We start from the raw sequence: 15101 nt of genomic DNA, 5'->3' as shown, positions 1-15101 counted from the left end.
TTGAGTTCCAAAGAAAATTTTCAAGCCATCGAGTGACTGGTGTCTTGCGGATCACATGTTGAGCTCTATGGTAACTGCAGATCAAACAGAAGCTAAGGTGGCAGCTTCCTTGTCTGTAGGGTTTGGTTCTCTTTTAACTGTAAACCACAAGCCATTCTGTATCAAAGAACCAATTCATGATAACATTTTATTTAATACCTTACGGGATTCAAATGTAAAAGAGAGAGACCATGCAAATTTACATTTCAGCATGCTTGCTGCAGCTGAATTGGGGCTACTTGCTTTACTGTACTTTGGTTAAAAAAAAAAAAAAAAAGGAGAATACAATTTTTTTTGTGCTTTCCTGAACATTCCAAATTTTGCAAATAATAAATAAATGAATCCATATTTGCAGCAAACAAATGTGCATTTGTTTTTATTTATTTTTTGCAAATGAGTCTGTAAAGAATTGCAGCTGGGACCAACGAAAATCACAGGTGCAGTGCAGAGATTCTTCCTCCAGTGACTTGTCCGCACAGAAGTCTGGAATTTTGTTACTAAACTGGAGGAAGTGCCAACTGACAGTGCGGTAATCACCACACTTGTGTTTCATTGAGTGCTACATATCTCTCTATAGCCAAATATGAGTAACCTATAACAAACTAAAAGGTGGAGCCTTGATGTGGGCACGGTGGCTTACACATATATTTACAAATGTGTGCAAACATAACCCTCTATTTTTAACGTGAATTATTATACAGGACAATTTGGTTGTTGACTGGCTAGCAAGTGTGCTGGGAAATCTTTTGTTTGTTTTTGATGTGCGTTGCCCTTCCATGTGCACCTTACTGCAAAGTCTAGGTATAGGTTGAGGTGGATGTTTTTTGTTCAGTTGGTTGAATAAGAGTGTGAAGATGCACTGGATGCCTTGCCTTCAGCTGCCTCTTGCTGGACCTCATGTGCATCCCTAAGCCTTTAAAGGGTGGGCTCCCTCCAGGCACACCTGCCCTTAATCTATTCACTATATGTGCTCCAAACTTGGGTGACTGAAAATTAGGACTGCAGTATACAGGAGGAGCCTTGCCGTGGGCACTGTGGCTTGTGCATATATTTGCAAATGTGTGCAAACAAAACCCTCTCTTCTAAGCGTGAATGGTCAATGTGGTTGTTTTGCAGACTGGCTGGTAAGTGTGCTGGGAAATCTTTTTTGTTCGTTTAAAAGGTGGAGTTGGCCTTTAATTCTGCATTGATATATTTTATGTGGCTCCTTATGAAATAATCCTTCAACCACATTTAAAAAAAAAAAAAAGTTTTTACTTACTCCACAATCATTCGCTCCGTCTCCACACATGCCAACATAGTAACTGTAAGACAAGCAAGAAATAGCTGTAGTATTTAATAAGAACATGGATCAGAATTGCTGCAGACAAGGCAGAAAATGTCTGGTCAGAGCTGTATATAGTCTTATGAAGCTCAAGCATTATATCACACACCTTAGGGCTCATGCACACTGCAGCTCAAAAAAAAAAAAAAGCTGATTTTACAGGCATGTGAGCTTTTATTTTGCTCTTTTTTTTTTTTGCTCTTTTGCACGTTTTTATTTAGCCTCTTTGAGCATAAGCTTTTTTCCCCTTTTCTAGGTGCGTTTGAGCTTCTTTCAGCTTTTTCAAGCGTTTTTGTGCCCTAGGCGTTTTTTCTGCTCGAAAGCTCCTCTCAAAAACACGTTTGGTGTTTTTTTTTCTGCCTGTAAGAGCATATGCCTTTAAACTTCTGAAAGAGCCAAAGTGTGCATGAACACCATTGGCAAACACGGAGGGGAGTTTCCAGGGAAAAAATAAATAAAAAGGAGCTCAAAAAAGCTCAAAAGCCTGTAGAAGCCGCTTCTTATGCCGCGTACACACGATCATTTTTCGACATGAAGAAAATGTTTTTCAAAAACGTCATTTAAAATGATCGTGTGTGGGCTACACATTTTTCAGGTTCTGAAAAACGAAGAAAAAAAAAAATCGAACATGCTGCATTTTTTAACGTCGTTTTAAACAATGACGTTTTTCGGGTTGTAAAAAATGATCGTGTGTGGGCCAAAACGACGTAAAAAACCCACGCACAGAAGCAAGTTATGAGACGGGAGCGCTCGTTCGGGTAAAACCATCGTTCATAATGGAGTAAGCACATTCATCAGAGATGCAGTGTGCATGAGCCCCAATTTAAAAAGCATGTTGAATTGGAAAAAAAAAAGCTAAGGGCTTGTTTGCTCCATATGCATTGGGGCTACACTTGCAGCTATTTCCATTGCAGCCCCAATGCACAGGCAAAGAAAGCAAAGGCTTGGTTTCCTATGTATTAGTTCACACCACAGCATTGCTGTGGTGTGCATTGAAAAAGGTACTGCCTGCAGCTATGGGGTGGAGAGTCAAAGAGAAAACTTACTAAAAAAGAAGGAAGCTCTTTAAATAAACTCCAAGAAATATAGTAAATCCTGTATAATAATAAAGTATGCTGAAAAGGCATCTTGCGGAAAGTGATATGAACATTTTACTTTGCTTGCATTGCTCACCATTGTATGTACTTCTATTGTTCAATTCCACCTTTAGATAACCTACAGCATCTCAGAATTAACAAGATAGACTGACAAAGTATACTCTTGCTCGTGTACAAGGATGCTCATTTCATTTTTTTTTATGGTAAACTTATGAAGAGAGTTTACAAAGTTTGGCGAAAACTACATACACTATATAACCAAAAGTATGGATGAGAGAGTTTGGGGTGGAGGGACTTGACCCGATAGAACACCTTTGGGATGTGGAGACTGTGAGCCAGGCTTTCTCGTCCACATCAGTGCTTGACCTCACAAATGAGCTTCTGGAAGAATAGACACACTCCTAAACCTTGTGGACAGCCTTCCCAGAAGAGTTGAAGCTGTTATTGCTACAAAAGGGTGGGCCAACTCAATATTTAACCCTACGGACCAAGAATGGGATGCCATTAAAGTTCATGTGCATGTAAAGGCAGACGTTTCAATACTTTTGGTAATATAGTGTATAATAATGTACCAACCCTAAACAAATCTAACTGTGCATTACCTACCCAAGGAAATTTCATTTACATGTTTCAGTTTCATACAATAAAAACTACTATTTATACACCTGAATGCATTAGTCCATGCAGTTCTATCATCTCTCCAGTGAATAATAAATGTCAAATTGACAGTAGTGGGTTGCAGCACTTACTCAACATTCTGCAGTTCCTCCACCAACTGCGTCTTCTGATCAGGGGCCATCCTGGCAAACACTGTACCATGCAACACCAGCTAGGACAACACAAAACAATTAGGAAAACTGTACATACATTTGACTCCAATCTCTGAATATTACATGTGCCACACCTTTGGAACCAGATCCTGAAAGTGTTCCAGAATTACTGAAAATGATTTCCCATTCATTGCAAAATGGTAATCAACCGTCAGATTCTCATCTAAGCTGTCATTCACTGCTTTCATAGGAATAGCCTGAGAACAAAAGTGAGAGAAACCTTAAACAGCAACCAATTACTAACAAAAGTGAATTGTTGGCATGTCACATGCATAGAGAACGAATAACTGGTGGGTATGGTTTAAATAAAACATTTCTTATTTGCGACACATTTATAAATAACAGCAAAGTCAGGTACACTACAAAAAAAATAAAAAAGTGTTGTCACACTGTCAACTGCATCCTCTTAAAAATCGCAGTTCCGTAGTTCTGATTGACATCTCTTATGAGGCTGCAGTAAGTGTATAAATACAAAATGTTATTTTGACTGCCGAGCATCCTTAACAAAGGTAACGTAAGATTTTTATGTACAAGTGGAAAAGATGGACAAGATAACCTTCTTTGTTCACAACAAGCCTTTAGGGCCAGTTTACACCATAGAAATGCAGTCTGGATGCGTTCCAGATGCTTTTCTTCATGAGCGTTCTAGGCGCTTTTTTGATGCAGTCCAGTGCATCCCCCCTTTTTTTTTTACTTTAAATAAGGACATGTGTGTTCCAGTGCATTTTTGATGCGTTTTACAGCAGTCCAGTGCAGGTAAAATGCAGCCTGTTCAGCTTTTTTTTCTGGAACAGGAACACACTGGAACTGTAAGCACTGGTCTGAACTATGCCACTGAAAACCATATAACCTACTTTCAATGCATTTTTGATGCAGAAAAACAAAACAAAAAAACACTGGACTGCATGTGGTGTGAACTGGTCCTTAAATCATTTACATTTACCATGCCCTCAATGGACTAGAACACAAAATAGTTTTTCTGTCTGGGTGTCAACTCAGGTCTACACCCAAATAAACAGCATGTAAATAGCAAGTTCAGTTATAAAACAAGTAATTCATGAATGAGGAAAGACAGTGTTTTCTACAGTATATATAATGGCATAAAATCCCAGAAAGACAGGTAAAGCACAAACAAATCCAGTGTAGCTTAAATAGGGACTAAGGTTAGACTTTGTGAAAGAGATTAAGCGGCTCATTTAAAAAGCAGTGGTATGTGTCAACAATTCCCAGGTCCATTTCCAGAATAAGGAGAGGCGTTCTGAGACTAGCTGAGCAGGCAGCCATTCCCTGCCACTGGAAAGCAACATCCCTGTTACATATTTTAGAATGGACCCGGATATCTAATGAATTCATGACTTTGGAGACCCTAGTAGTTGCCATAAGTAATGACCCTGAAAAGACCTGCTCCCTATAGACATGTTGGCGAGCTCACAGGGACTTGGATTCTTTTTGTGCCCCCCACATTATCTTCTTCCAGAACAACTTAATTTTAGCCTATGTCCTTTCATTCCAATAAAATCCGAAAGACCCTAGATTCTCCAATGGCTGCTGTATGCTTACGCTCTCTGATAACCCTACTCGGGTTTACACTTTCTTATAATACAATTTTTTTTCTAACGCCAATAATAACCTAAGATGTCATGATTGTCATAACTTTTTTTTGCAGCTAAGGAAGGGTAGCTAATCTTAACCACGTTTTTTTTTTTTTTTTGTTTTTTTTTACACATTTTAAAAAGGTATGACCCCCTAGGCAAAAAAGGCTCATAATAAAAAAAATATACACAGGGAACAAGACTGGGTGAAGAGAATACATATCGTGATTGAATGTACAATATGTAGAATAAGCCCAAAACACAATGGTGCATGAAATACTCAGCTTGTTTTGGTAAAGTCCAGGACGGAGCAAGGGCTAAAGTGTCCATTGGGGGGGGGGGGGACTGAAGGATCACAAAAAAACTATATAGATCGATTGATACAATATATATATATATATATATATATATATATATATATATATATATATATATATATATATATATATATATATATATATATTGTATCAAACATATACACACACACATATATACGTACAATTTTTAATGAATCGTTTTTCTGTTATGGGCGATTTTGTTAATTAGCCAACTTCTTCTACACAAGTGAAAATATAAGTTCCTATCAATGAACTGGAGTTTAGGACTCACCTCGGAGTTAATTGCATTTAAATTGCTCCTTGGCATGGTGTCTGCATAGTGCCAGTTAATTGTGGCAGCCTGGCCATCCTTTGGAGGTAGTGCTTCTGCTACAATAACTTTATCATGAGGTAGAATCATTCCACAGTCCCGGGCAACAGAAATTGCAGTCAACATGTTGTCTCCTGTAAAAGAGGTCAGTACAAGTAGAACAAATACACTAGTTTGAAGTTATTAAATGGGAATGTCACTATATGCCCTTTTATGTAAAAAAATCATCTCCACTATGTATTGCATAGGTTGTTAGTAATTGTAAAGTTAAATATATATATATTTTTTTTAATAATAGGCATCTTATATTTATCTGCTCTGTGCAATGGTATTGCACAGAGTGGCTCTGAAATTCCTCTTTTGGGGTCCCTGGCCAGCACTCTCAGCTAATTTTCCTATCCAAGTGCCTCCATAACAAGTCGCTTGCCATGAGGGCACTCATGTGGGCTCGATCCTCAGCTGGGCTGTGTGCGTCTATTAAAGTAAACCGTATGGCTTGGCCCTATCCCCTCCACACAGGAGTCCCTGTGAGGAGAGAGAGCAGCACTGATGTTCTCAAGCACAGGAGCTGGATCAAGATAGGACATAAGTAATTAAGGGGGAGGGAGGCAAAGCATGGGAGTTTTTTTTTTTGCCTCAATGCAGAGAATGCATTAGGGTGGGGAAAAAACCCTAAAGCTGATTTTAATGTTTCCTGTCACTTTAGTTGTTTTGGGCCAAGCTGCTCCAACTCCAAACAAACCATTTCCTTTACCAAGTACTTCACTGGCCCTATGCACTGCATATAGCTTCAGCTACACATGGTACATAGCACTGGATTCCGGCTGTGAGAAAGACTTCCTGTCCTAAACCCGGAACAATGTAAAGACAGTAAGAGAGCCACTCAGCCAGTCATAGGCAGTTTTATATGCTTTGAATGAATACAAAATTTCCTCTGCTTGGCTGAGTCTCAGGGGTGGGCCGATGACGTCACGCTCCTCGAAACTTGGTATTTATTAACAGAATACAAAGCTGCCTATGAATGGCTAAGCGTCGCTCAGACTATTTTGTTCCAGGTGTGAGTTTGGAAGTCTGTTTTACAGCGGAAACCCAGCACTGCGTACTGCTTGTAGCCAACACTACATGCATTTTATGCAGTGCTCAGAGCCATGCAGCACTTAGTGAAGGAAATAGTTTGTTTGGACCAGCTTGGTCCAAACAAACTAAAGTTGCAGGAAACATGGAAATCAGCTTTAAGACTTTACAAACACTTTAAGGACCTTCACTGGTAAATGATGAATGCACTAATTAGGAGCTAATTAACCACCGCTTTAGTGTCATTAAAAAATGCTCTAGCAAAGCGCGGTGATGTACAACACGTACGATGGCACTATAAAGGGGAATTTACATGCGGATGACGCCACCCTTAGGGTTGCTTTAGCCGATTTCCTGTTAGTAAAAGACGATTCGCGCTTTTCTGTCTGTTACAGCGTGATGAATGTGATTACTCCATTACGAATGGTAGTTTTACCAGAACGAGCGTTCCCTTCTCATAACTTGCTTCTGAGCATGCGCAGGTTTTTAACGTCGTTTTAGCTCACACGCGATCATTTTTTACAACCTGAAAAACGACATTGTTTAAAACGTCGTTAAAAAATGCAGCATGTTTGAAAAAAATATTTGACGTTTTTCAGAACCTGAAAAATTATGTGAAGCCCACACACACGATCATTTTAAATGTTTTTTTTTGCCGAAAAAATGATCGTGTGTACAGTTCAGCATCAGTGTTGATTCCCAATACCAAAGGAAATAATGGTGAATCATTTTATACTTTCTATCTTTTATTTTGTGATCCAAGCAGGCTATAAATGTGTTCTCAAATAAACTGATACAGTTAAAATGTATTTTATTTGCTATGGTGCTCATGTTGAACATTCTGTTGAATCCACCAATGTCATGCATATCTGTTAAAAAAGGTGTTACATTTTTTTTGACTTGTTCTACTGAAATAAACACAGATTAGTTAAACTTTCTTTAAAGCTATTTGAGTCTCCACTTTTTTCTCACCTGTGACCATGACCATACGTATGTTGGCTTTCCGAAGGTCTTCAAGTACATCTGGAGTCTCCCGTTTTAATTTATTTTGCATAATAATCAACCCCAGGAATGTCATGTTGTTTTCAATTGCATCTCTGCAATAATTATTGAAAATGTTGCATCAAACTATTAGAAAGTATGTTTCGTATACATACACAGTACTAATATTAAACAGCCTTATTTTTATACATAAACATATTTTTTAATTTTCCCTTTCTAGTTTTTCTAGTATGGAATGGCTAGATTTCCCACTTTTTTTAAAATCTGTGCCATTGGCAAGACTTCCTTTCAATCATATTCTGATAACTTTCTCACTGTGGCCAAGTTTTGATTACAGATACACTAACAAAACTAAACTTGAATGTTAAGAACACAAAATGATGCTAAAAGTAATATTTTCTCGTAGTATATATTTGTTTTCTGCCTCACTCCAGGCTACATAAAAATAGGAATTTTGGCCTACCTATAAAATTCATATTGTGAAGTACAGCACTCCTTAAGGTGATTGAACGCTGGCAAAAGCTATGCTGGGAACCACCCCGCAGTGTAACCGTCTGTCGAAAAAACCCAAACTTGTATGAATCCTGGGAGTGGTTGCTTAAAATGGTGCATGTACCCTAAAACTGAGGGGAGGTGCTCAGTATTGTATCACAAGAAACCCCCCCACCCACTCGGGGTGTGTACCCAAAATAACACAGCCTATAAATCAGCCTATGCTCCACCTGCCATGATTGACAGAATACTGGTGTATGGTATAACTGCTGAATTATCCAATATAAATGCCTGCTGCATCTGGTGTGTTCGGCTCCCTAACACAGTGTACATACACAGGTATATGAAGCATCTGTTGGACCACTAAAGCAAACTACAGCATTAATCAGAATGATAAAATACAGTATAACCTAAATGTATGTGGTGGGTACTATAACTGGTATCTCCAAATCAGCATATGGCAGTTGATGTGGTACAGTGGTCAAACGATATAGATCCCCAAATTCTCCTGACAATCAAAAGACCCGACATACCATGCTAGTCTATTGGAATGTTGTCTCCTATTGCAGCTCCAGGAAAGCCTGTTGGATCCAGCCTGCCATGCTGATTGACCTCCACACAGTATTGGAGTCCAACAGAGATCTGCAGTCGATTGGCTGTCTGTATGTGTATGTCCACCTAGGGGATATCCGTCACTGAATAGCGCTGCTAAAATAGCTGCTATAAAAAACCCTTAAATGTATGTGATGGGTATTATTACTGATATCTCCAAATGAGCATTTAGCAGTAAATATCATACAATGATCAAATGATATATATCCCCAAACACTCCTTACATACAAGAGATCCAACATACCATACTAGCCTATTGGACTGTTGTCTCCTAATGCAGTTCCAGAAAAAACCTGTTGGGTCCAACCTGTCATGCAATTATAGCTTGTGTAGATTAAGCACTTAGCAGTTGATAGGCCTCAACACAGAATTGGAGCCCAACAGAAATCTGCAGTTGGCTGGCTGTCTGTCTGTCCACCTAGGATATATACCTATATAAGCCTGCCCACTTACGGAAGCTCAAGTTTTCTAACAAGTAGTAAGGAGATCACAGAGGATTAGGGGACAGATCTGTGCCCTGTACGCCAAGTTATAGAATTTACAAGTGCATAACAATTCTTAGTACCTTAATGGGACAATACAGGACACAGAAGTGAATTTGTAGAGCATGAGATGTCCCCAAGCAATAAAACAACGGGTGGACAACAAAACAGTGAAAATTGTAGTAACTAGCCCACAGGAAAGAAAAAAAAAAAAAAAAAAAAAAAAAAAAAGAGTCAATGGACCCAACAGCCATCTGTCGAAAAATGTATTTGAAAACATGAAAAGAAAAACAAGCGGTGGCCCTGCAACTCTTAAGAACCAATGTAAGATGCTGTAAACTCAAGAACCCCAACATCCTTGTGGGAATTGGTCCAGGTAGGGAAATAGGGAACCATTGCTGAGGGCAGAAGCCTGGGAAAGAAAGACAAAATAACCACCCAGATAGGTGAAAAACAAGGGAGGAATCCATATAGAGGGACCACCCTGTGAGATACATGAGTGGGGTCAGTCTGCAAGGGAATACATGGCAGGCAGCCATAGATTACAGTCCTGACCCCGCCCATAAGGCGAATCTTAAGTGCCTGACATGCTTTCAAGGCAGGATATGGTGAGTGAGAATGACATTTCCACAGAAGGGGATAAGAAGAGCCTCAGGGAAGCAAGAAAGACTGGTTTCCAGGAAACATTGTCCCCATATAGCGCAAGAGGAGGGGGCCCCAGGAAGCACACAGGGTGAGCCAAAGCAGAACTATGCCTCGTAGGGTTAACAAAGAGAAGATGGTTCTGTTAATACAGTTATTACAGCGTGTGAAAGCCAAAGTGTTAGGAAAAGGATATGCAAGGCCTAACCATGACCTGCCAGGTACCAAGGGCTAGGAGGTGTTTTGAGACTCCAGAATAGGTTTCGGGATGATTAAAACAGAAGTACACCCATCGATTTAACAGTTTAAAAAAACAGTTACATTCCAGAAAAGTGTGGGAAATGTAACTGTCACAATAGTTTTGCTCTGAACCAAACTGTCAAACCATCCAATGGCTGGTGTCATAACCGATATGTGCAGCTTCATGGCAGTTGAAGATTAAACAGAGGCCAATATTGGCTGAAAACAATGGGCGGGTTTACTTCCACTTTAATGGGGACAATTTAGGATGGGGTTCCCTATCGTCACACTCAGTGAGAACTACCTCACCCATAAGCGTATGGGGGGGGAGTGATCTGCATGCCCCTGAAAAAGAGGGGCACCCAATTTCTGGAAGGTGCCTATCTGGTGAATATCTCTGGGTGAGAGTCTGCAAAGTGGACACATAACTGACGATGTTTGTCGAGATGTGTAGGCAAGTTCCAGGTGACATACAAACGACATGTGGTGGGAAAACAAGTACAGAAGGGTTACTTCGAACAGTGGCAATACAATCTTGTCCAGTACTACATTGGCAAAACATCTTGACCAGTGCCAAAGTGCGTTCTTTTGAGGAACCGAAAAGCAGAAGGAATTCTCAGATTGTAAAATGCACATCAAAACTCAGGGGAGAGTCTATTGGGGCGTTGGCCAGGAAGACATGTAGAAAAGTGGGTCCATGTAATTGACCCCAACTTCAGCAATGCTCCAATGACTGAGTGGAGAAGCCAAGCACTGGCTGTCCTGAACAAGTCTGCCATAAGAACCGGAGAGAAATTCTGATTCAGATGAGATTGAAGGGTGCCAATGGCAGCACATTAATGAACATTATGGCGTCGGTGATAGGAAAAATATTGCAAAGAAGGGAATGTGAATATTAATGAAATGAGGATTAAGCCCAGATATTCCAAGCAGTACAAGGTCAGGGGGGAGCCCGAGAAGAGTGCAGTGTCAACAGCAGGGAGAATTGAGAGCATTAGTGTTTGGGCCTATGGTTCAAATATATGACGAAGGAGCTTTTTAAAGAAAAAAGGTCTCCAAGGTACCCTGTGATATGACAGCTCAGGGTAGGATTAAGGGTCCAACGATAGGTGTGGTGAGCCCATCAATGTAAAGGCTACATTGAAGTGTGAAAACATGAGCCATAGAACCCATCATGTTGCAGCAGCAACTAAAGTAATGCCTCGTACACACGATCGGAATTTCCGATGGAAAAAGTCAGACGGAATTTTTTCATCGAATATTCCGACCGTGTGTATGCCCCATCTGACTTTTTCCATCGGAAATTCCGACAGCGTTGGAAAGAGAACATGTTCTCTTTTTTTTTTTTACAATGGAAAAAAAATTATATCGGAAATTGCGTTCGTCGGAGAAAAAACCCACACATGCTCGGAAACAATTCAACGCATGTTCGGAAGCATTGAACTTAATTTTTCTAGGCTCGTTTTTGACGGTCGGAATTTGGTGTGTCCATGTGTATGCAAGACAGCTTGAATGGAATTCCGTCAAAGTTTATTCCAACGGAAACTCTGATCGTGTGTACAGGGTATTAGAATATCTCCCTTTTGAGAGATCATTGTATCTGTTCATGAATAGGGAATGCCTTGCAGGGTTTTGTAGGTTCCTTTGTACTCAAATGGGGGAAGGCACGATGAAGGAGAGTCAGCTTGCCAGGTGACTGATCTGCCTGGTGAGTAGTATGTCCTGCACTGAGCCAGGCTTTGCCCCCCCCCACCTCTGATGACTTCCCCAAGTGTCTCAGCTGCTACAGAACTTCTTGGAGGGGGAGGGCAGGTCTGCTGGGTGTTGTAGTGCAGTGACTGGCAGCTGTAGGGTTTCCAAATACCCTCATTCCCCTCCCTCTTCCTGCATATACAAACAATAACAATAACCCAAGAACCAACCAAATTCCTGTGGCTGTGTATCTGAGGTATCAGGCAACTGGTAAAATGGCAAAAGATCAGCTTGCGCACCATTGGCAGACATGGTGGTCAGAAGTTTACAGTCAGGAGACTTGAGAGCACTATGTCACCAGCCAGAGAGGAACTTCTGGTAGTTAGGTGGAAGAAAAGCCCATAAATTTTAAAGTAAATGCTACAACGTTACCTATAGGACCAAGTTAAGACAACGATGGGGCTGTTTGTAGGGTCAACGTAGGGTTCCCAATATGCAAATTAAGGGTAGCCAATCTGGAAACTGCTAGAGAGCCATTAGGCGATAAACAGTCTGATCTTGGTAGAAAAATATTCTCTAACAGAAGTAGTAGTCCACCACAACTTGAGCCTCACTAAGTTAGCAGGGTTGTACTGTGGAGAAGTTCCCAAAGTATATAACCAATGCATAAAAAGTTAACCCGTGTGCTATGTACAGTACGAATAAGATAACTTTTTTCATAATTTTTAATTGCCAGCATGTTTTCTTTACATTTAGCTGGGGGGGGGGGGGGGGCACGCCGTTTCTGACAAACACTGCATGCGATACCGCCAGCAAAACTCTAGTAATAAATATCGTTTTTTTTTTTTTTACTCTCCGTTTCATGTGTGAATTGGACTTAACAGCTTACGCATTTTTTTTTTGCCAATATTTACCGGCACATTTTTCATTTTGCGGTAAATGCCGCATAATCTTTTTTTTTTTTTGAGAATTTGATTTTTTAACGCATGCAATAATTTATGCAAATGAGTCACGTGCCATCGCATGCCGTAAACATTAGTAAATAGACCACATAATCAGGAAAAAGAAAAAACCCACATACAATGTCATACATTGTAAATGGGCACACCGATTTACTCTGCGAAGACCGCTTAACAATAGGAAAATGGGTATTATGAGAAGAGTCAGCGAAAACCATCAATAAGTAAAAGACAATAAAACGTATGCAGCCTGAAAGGATGCGTGCCTTTACCCCAGTCCCATTTCCAGGAGAAGGGAAGGGGTGAGAGCACAAAAAAAAAAAAAAAAAATATGTGTGTGTATAAGAAACTGATATGTCACTGCACTTCCTGCGAGTCGAATGCACATTTAATACCCAGACTTGTAATGAGAGTATTCTTGCCTCACTACTGTAGATTTCAAGATGGACAACAATGTCACCTTTCTCAATTGAACATACCTTGTAAATACATTTAGTTTGTTGACCTCCCCACATACTGATTGGATAGAAAAGGGGATAATTTATGTGCTCTTCTTTCCTGTAAACCAGCTCCTAGAGATACTCTAATGGCATTGTGCAATGCGATATAGCCATAATTGGCTCACACTGCTGTTCATCCCCCTTATACTGCAAAAACACACACATTATATTTATATAAAAACAGATTAGGAGGTTGCATTTTATACTTGCCTGGAGTTGGGGTTAAAATTATTAACTCCATTTGCGACACCACTGTTTTCACACAATGCAATAAAATGATTAGACAAAAATTAATTACATACCTACTAATATTTTGGACTTTGTGCCATGCAATTTTTGACTCCAGTTTTCTGTGTGCAAGTGCAATAACACGGTACCCCTCCTTTGTGTAGTCCTCTAAAACAGATGAAAAATCTGACGGAACTACAAAAATAAAATTAACAAATAGTTATTTTTAAACTAGGATAAATGAGCAAAAAATGGTGTTCAATATGTATCTTTTGTAATATACAAATCATTACTAAGACCTCACCTAGAATAAGCAGTTCAATTTTGGGCACCAGTTCACAAAAAGGACATTGGGGAACTGGAGAAAGTGCAGGGAAGGACAACCAAACTAAAAGAGGCACGGAGGAGTTTAGCTATGAGGAAAGATTGGAGGAACCCAATTTATTCTCCATTGAGAAGAGGACAATAATGGGAGGATATGATCAACATGTATAAATACATAAGTGGTCCATATAGTGAACTTAATGTAGTTATTCACTTTAATCGGATGAACACCAAGCCTTTTCTAGCACTTTTTGTTTACAAGTTTAAATCAGTAATTTGTTGCCAGAAAATAACTTCTAACCCCCAAACATCATATATTTTGTTAGCAGACACCCTAGGGCAGGGGTGTCCAAACTTTTTTTTTAAAGAGGGCCTGATTTGATGAAGTGAACATGTGTGAGGGCCGACCATTTTGCCGGACATTCTTTGAACCATTAAAAGTTGGTCTAAGTGTGTTCAGCCTAGCACTAATATACACTGTCCAACAAAAGCACCAACAGATTACATACAGGAGAGGAGAATCTCCTGTTTACACAGCAGCCTTTTTAATACAATGTCCCGCCTCCTATGATAGACAGAAGAGTTGTCCAATGGCAGCCCAGGAGACAGGACTTTCTATTACAGATGCCGCCACATAAACAGGAGACTCTCCAGTATGTAATCTGAAGGCACTCGCCCCCCCCCCCCTCCCTGTCCCCTCTGAGGCAGCGCAGATAAATACAGAATACATTTTACGTGGCCCGGGAGCCACAAAAGATATATATTCAAATTACCAGGGGGGGCCACATTAAACTGGAACGGGGGCCGCAATTGGCCCGCGGGCCGTACTTTGGACATGCCTGCCCTAAGGAATAAAATGGCAATCATTGCAATTTTTTATGTTGCACTGTATTTGCGCTGCGGTTTTTCACAATTTTTTGGGGAAAAAAAAACTTATGGGAAAGAAAATACACTTTAATAAAAAAAAAACACACATTATATATATATATATATATATATATATATATATATATATATATATATATATATATATATATATACACATATACATACATACATACACACACACACACAGGTTTTTTGTAAAATATAAAGATGATGCTACGCTGACTAAAGAGATACCCAACAAGTCATACTTTAAAATTGCGCACACTTGTGGAATGGTGACAAACTACAATACTTAAACATTTTCACAGGTTACCCATCTAGAGTTAGTTACAAACCATCAGATTATTTCTTGGGTCGGTGGAAGCGGTCCTCTCCCATCGCTTCTGAAATCGTTTCAGCGGCTCGGAGATCTTTTATGAGTAAGCCAGCCACCGGC

The 15101-nt window shown here is 39.9% G+C and overlaps 1 protein-coding gene across 3 annotated transcripts in view; it reads right to left on the bottom strand.

The window, feature by feature from the left end:
- ATP13A3 (ATPase 13A3) overlaps positions 1–15101 on the bottom strand; it is a 156796-nt gene that overhangs the window by 19247 nt on the left and 122448 nt on the right. For all 3 annotated transcript variants that reach the window (XM_040349508.1, XM_040349511.1, XM_040349509.1), the window contains exons 19-24: positions 13528–13648; positions 7577–7701; positions 5492–5664; positions 3365–3487; positions 3210–3289; positions 1301–1343 (exon numbers count right to left, since the gene is read on the bottom strand). In XM_040349508.1, coding sequence (XP_040205442.1) covers positions 1301–1343; positions 3210–3289; positions 3365–3487; positions 5492–5664; positions 7577–7701; positions 13528–13648 — 665 coding nt within the window. The remainder of the gene's footprint in view (positions 1–1300; positions 1344–3209; positions 3290–3364; positions 3488–5491; positions 5665–7576; positions 7702–13527; positions 13649–15101) is intronic.

The sequence above is a fragment of the Rana temporaria genome, chromosome 4, assembly GCF_905171775.1.
Source record: "Rana temporaria chromosome 4, aRanTem1.1, whole genome shotgun sequence".
In the NCBI taxonomy this organism is placed as follows: Eukaryota; Metazoa; Chordata; class Amphibia; order Anura; family Ranidae; genus Rana; species Rana temporaria.
Note: the sequence above shows the minus strand (reverse complement) of the source record. Positions and strands in the feature narration are given on the sequence as shown.